This window comes from Carlito syrichta, unplaced genomic scaffold (genome assembly GCF_000164805.1).
Source record: "Carlito syrichta isolate Samal-C Ts95f unplaced genomic scaffold, Tarsius_syrichta-2.0.1 Scaffold303153, whole genome shotgun sequence".
NCBI lineage: Eukaryota > Metazoa > Chordata > Mammalia > Primates > Tarsiidae > Carlito > Carlito syrichta.
Genome location: NW_007247249.1, coordinates 1109659 through 1114779, shown reverse-complemented (window position 1 = coordinate 1114779; position 5121 = coordinate 1109659). Strand labels below are relative to the sequence as shown.

Sequence of the window (5121 nt, the reverse complement as noted above, 5' to 3'; positions counted from 1 at the left end):
CCAGTTCCATCCCTCAGCACCTGGGGGTCAAAGGTCCCCTCCCTCCTCCATCCACGGTCAGCATTCATCCCACAATCGAGCAAAATAGCCCTGAAGTCCCCTAGACTGTGAGTTCTGTGGGGTCAGGAACTGAGAAACTGTATCCTGCCTAGTGCTTAGTAGAGACTGAATACATATATGATAAATGGATGAACGAATGGAGTCTAAGTCTAGTCTGTGGCGGCTTTATTGGGACACTCCCTTCCTGTTGTTTAGCGGGAGTTGGGGCTGGGAAAGAGAGGAGGGGTGGGACAAGGGCATGCGACCACAATAGAGACACCCATGAATAGCATCTGAGCATTAGTCTTTGACAGGGAGGAGGAACCACTGGCGTGTATTAACTTGGGGCCGAGTGCCATTATGGGGGCAGGTCAGCTGGCATTAACAGCGTGGAGGCATATGTGATGCCAGCCATGAGGCCTGGGAGGAGAACTGGAAGGTGAAGAAGGACATGACCACATCGGCTCTGAAGCTACTGTGGCGGCTTCTCATGCTTGAGAGTCTCATAAGTCTCCTGATTCCGGGTGCTCAGGCCCTGAAGGGAGAGTAGAAGGGTCATCAGGAGCTGGAGCCCCTCACGATCCCCCCCCCCACCTCCACAGATGCTGCCCCTTCCAAAGGTCACTCAAACCCCACCCTCTTCTGCTGACTTTCTGGGCCAGGGGGGCAGGGCCACTTACCGTGTAAACACCATCTGATTTCTGCAGAGACAAACGGGGCAAGGCGTTAGAGACCCATGCATCCTTCAGAGCCCCTCAGTGCTTTCCCACCCAGGGCAGTGTCTGGCTGAGGGAGGCTAGTGGCTAGTTCCCCTCTGGGACATGATACATATTTGCCCACATGGCTACAAACACACATATACACACAACACAACACAACACACAGGCCTGCCTTACATATCCTTGTCACCCTTGCTTGATTCTTCCCTGTCACCTGTGGGATATTTTTCCAGTGACTTGGCAAGGTGGCAGAGTGGGAAGGGTGAGGTGGGAGGGGACCTCAGGTGTATGTAGATCAGCACCTGAGAGGTTTGCCCTCCCAGAGGCCCTGAACCCCCGGCTAGAGCCCCAGAAGGCCTAAGAGTCTGAAACAGGGGCTCCCCAACCCTGGGGCCACAGACTGATACTGGTCCCTGGACTGTTAGGAACTGGGCCACACAGCAGGAAGTGAGCGGCAGGAGAGCAAGCAAAGCTTCATCTGTATTCACAGCCGCTCCCCATTGCTTGCATTACCACCCAATCTCCACCTCCTGTCAGATCAGCACCGAAAAGCCTGCTTCCATTTCCAACATCCTGTCTCTGTGAAGCAGGGTTTTCTGCAGTGACAGCAACCAAAACGAGATTACAGAGTAGACTGGACACGAACAACACACTTTGGGTGTCACTGTCTCCCATCACCCCAGGTGGGTCCGTCTAGTTGCAGGAAAACAAGCTCAGGGCTCCCACAGATTCTACGTTGTTGTACAATTGTACAATTCTGAGTTATACAATTATTTCATTATATATCACAATGTAATAATAACAGAAAGTGTGCAATAAACGTAATGTGCTTCAATCAACCCAAAACCAGCCTCCCAGCCCCCATTTGTGGAAAAGTTGTCTTCCACGAAACCAATCCCTGACGCCAAAAAGGTTGGGAACTGCTGGTCTGAAAAGTTGCATCTAGGTGGGGGAGGGTCATACCTCATAGCTGGCAATGGCTGCCTTTCGCACTTGGATCTGGAGTGAGGGAAAGGGCATCAGTAAAGGGGAAGTCAGCAGCCCAACCTCCTTCCCCAGGCTTCATGGGGGAGCCCCTTCTTTCCCTCTCCTCAAATCCATGTGCCACCCCCTCTCACTTCCCCTTCCAGCCCTTGCCCCACCCTGCCCAGCCTTACCTTCAGGCGACAGTAGAGCAGGGTCAGGACAATGCCGTACAGAAACAGGATGGCATCCAGGATATAGCAGAGCTGAGGATCTCCCAGGGCCTCTGGGGGGACAGAGGATGCCCATGTGGTCAGGGGCACGGGAGGATCTGGGCTCCGAGGACAGAGGGCAAGGACTCTGGGCAGCAGGACAGGGCAAGGGGGAGCCCTCCAGGGAAGAAACTCGAACTTTCTCTCTGGACTGCTATTCCTCTTGCCGTTCCCTTCCCCTCGCCCGCCCCTGCCCCTGGCAGGTGTAGGATACAAAGTGTGGAGGGTTCTACTGCGATGGGACTTCCATGTACTGATACTCAAGGGCTCCCCTCAATCCGACATTTTCTTCTTTTCCATTTTGTTTGTTTGCTTTTTGTTTTTGGTTTTTGAGTTGGGGTCTGGAGTACAATGGCATGGTCACGGCTCACCACAGCCTCGAACTTCTGGCTCAGGCGATCTTTCTGCCTCAGCCTCCTAAGTAGCTGGGACTACAACCATGCACCACCACACCAGGCTAATTTTTTTATTTTTAGTAGAGATGCGGTCTCACCATGTTGTTCAGGCTGATCTTGAGGTCCTGAGCTCAGGCAGTCCTTTCGCCTCGGCCTCCTAAAGTGCTGGGATTATAGGCATAAGCCACTGCGCCTGGCCTACAACCTTCCCTTTTTAGCACTGTGGGCTCCTCGGGCACCACTGAGCACTTCATCCTCCTCAAGGGACCCATTGGAGTCCACTGGGCTGAAACCAAAACCTCAGCTTGGGGCTAGAGGAAGGCAGAAGCAGTGGCAAATTTAAGTGAAGAAACCACAGAAGTGTCTGTACTAAGCCCTGTGACCTGTGGCTAAGAGCTGGACAGGAAGGATGTGAGCTGGGGCAGGGAGAGAAGGCAATTACTCTATCATTGGTCACCTCCCAGCTCAGCCTTACTGCTTTCTGTCCCACCACAAGATACTAAATATGTAAAACACACACACACACACACACACACACACACACACACACACACACACACACACACACACTATGTCTGCTTTGCTCGGCCTTATAGATACTGCTGGCCCTGACACTAGGCTGGGGAATGACCACAGGCTCAAGGGAATGACCACAAGCTACATGGATCCATCTCCCACTACTCTGGCGTGTTACTCATCTGGGCCTCTGAGGGGGAATGTTTTGTGCATTTTAAAGAGTCACATAGAGTCTAGGATCCAGAGACTACCCTCAGCTCCTATCAGAAGGACTGAGAGGGGACATGTGGTGAACACTGGAAGTACTGACATCAGTGGAGTACTTTTGATTCTGTGACACTCTTTCACACACGATATTGCATAAATCTTAAAACTACCCTGTGAGGAAAACATCGTCATCGCCATTTTACAGATGATGAAACCAAAGCTCGGAAAAGTTAAGTAACTCAGAGCCAGAGTTAAGTGACAGAGTCGGGACTCAAATCCAGGCTTTCTGCCTTTAAAGTCTGAGCTTTCCTTTGTGTCTCAGTGGCCTGGCCAACAGATCAGTAGCTAACCTAATCCTTCCCCCGATTTCTCAGCTGGGTTGGTGGAACTCCTTCCAGCTGTTCTTTCAATTTTCCCAGCCTCCCTGAAGTTTACTAACATCCTCCTTTCCAGCACCCAGCTGCCACCAACCCTCTTCAAAACACACACACACACACACACACACACAGAGGCTGGGTTCAGCACTTTGCTTGAACCCAGGAGTTTGAGACCAGCCTAGGCAACATATCAAGACCTCGTCTCTGTAGTCCCAGCTACCTGGGAGGCTGAGGCAGAAGGATCACCTGAACCCAGGAGGTTCAGGCTGCAGTGAGACTCTGACTCAAACACACACACACACACACACACACACACACACACACACACCAGATACCATTTCAGCACAGACCACCCAAAAAGAATGAAAAGTGAGCGTTCTTAGAGTGACTGGAGACTTAGAGCTGCCGGGACCTTCCCAGTTCTGCCCCTACTCTTAGCCAACACTCAGGTCTCTGGAACTGGGCATCTCATGCCGACCACCCTCATGTCAATTGTTTACAGAATGGTGTGTTAGCAATGACCCACAGAAACAACAGTCACGTCTGTTTCTACCCTTGACCCACTCCCAAGCACAAGACAGATGCCTACCTTCCCAGGAGGGGCTTTGCGTATTTCACCAGCTAGAGACCAGCCCATGGGGAATGCTGAGCCTGGGCAATGGAGCTTCTCCCCAGACCCACTCTTCGTGCCAACAACCATCCCCTTCCCCTGCCAGACTGACACTCGGTATCAAGCCTTCTGAAAAGAAAAAAGTCTGGAGTGAGGTAGAAGGGCCACAAGAAAGGAAGGAACTGACTCCAGGGCCCCGGATTGGGGCTGGATGGAAATAGCCTCAGGGTCTCCCCATCTCTCAGCCCCATTCCCTTCTGGCCACTGTCGGCCTTCCTCATCTGTCCTGGACTTGGCTCTCGTCCACATGCCCTGGACCTCCGCCCTGGAGCCAGCATATTGGCTCTCACCAAACCCTCTCACCTGCTCGATCAACCACAAGGAGTAGCAGCAAAGCCACTGCTGGAATCATCTTGGGCTGGGAACTGGACGCTCTCGTGGCACTGCGCAGCTGTGCTCAGCAGGCGGCTCCCTGACCACAGAGTCCCCCCCTTCCTGCCACGCCTTCCACCACTCTTTGGCCCCTTCCCCTTCCTGCACTAGAGGCCGGGCGGCTCCCGGAAGGGCCAACCAAGGGCGCTGGGAGATCTGGGCTCTTAAGCCTCAGTCCTTTGTGACCAACCTCTTACCCATAAAGAGGAGACTCTCGTGCCTGGGAAAGGCTGTCCACAGCTGCCATCTTTCACTGCCCCCCCACCCCTTCAGACACACATCTGTAAGAAACCACCCAAGACTCCCTCAGACCCCACTGCCCCCTTCCCTCCCACCTGGAACTTTTCACCATCTTGATTTGAGCAGTTTATCAACTTGCACAGACACTGAGGAGGTCTGGGCGGGGGGAGCCGAGGAGAAAGAGGAAATGGCGAATGGAGAAGTGGAAAGGGCAAGAGTCAGAGAAGGGGGTGGAGGTGAGCGAAGCAACCACTAGGACCGAATGCAGCAGAGAAATGGAGGGCGGAGAGTACGCAGACATTGCCCACCAAAGTGAAGACAATGAGGTGCTGAGAAAGAATCAGAAGTTTG

The 5121-nt window shown here is 53.0% G+C and overlaps 1 protein-coding gene across 1 annotated transcript; it reads right to left on the bottom strand.

The window, feature by feature from the left end:
- Window positions 1-216: 216 nt before the first annotated feature.
- FCER1G (Fc fragment of IgE receptor Ig) lies at window positions 217-4548 on the bottom strand. Its single transcript, XM_008057897.1, has 5 exons — window positions 4462-4548; window positions 1916-2007; window positions 1722-1757; window positions 720-740; window positions 217-574 (listed from the first exon to the last, which is right to left on the bottom strand). The coding sequence occupies exons 1-5, from the start codon at window positions 4508-4510 to the stop codon at window positions 512-514; spliced, it is 261 nt and encodes an 86-aa protein (XP_008056088.1). The 5' UTR covers window positions 4511-4548; the 3' UTR covers window positions 217-511.
- Window positions 4549-5121: the final 573 nt, after the last annotated feature.

Excerpts from the sequence above, each read along its gene's own strand:
- FCER1G (XM_008057897.1), bottom strand. The coding sequence starts at position 4,510 with ATGATTCCAGCAGTGGCTTTGCTGCTACTCCTTGTGGTTGATCGAGCA. Across the intron at positions 1,758-1,915 it reads TGCTCTACTGTCGCCTGAAG|ATCCAAGTGCGAAAGGCAGC; the intron begins GTAAGGCTGGGC and ends CCCTCACTCCAG. Across the intron at positions 741-1,721 it reads CAGCCATTGCCAGCTATGAG|AAATCAGATGGTGTTTACAC; the intron begins GTATGACCCTCC and ends TTGTCTCTGCAG.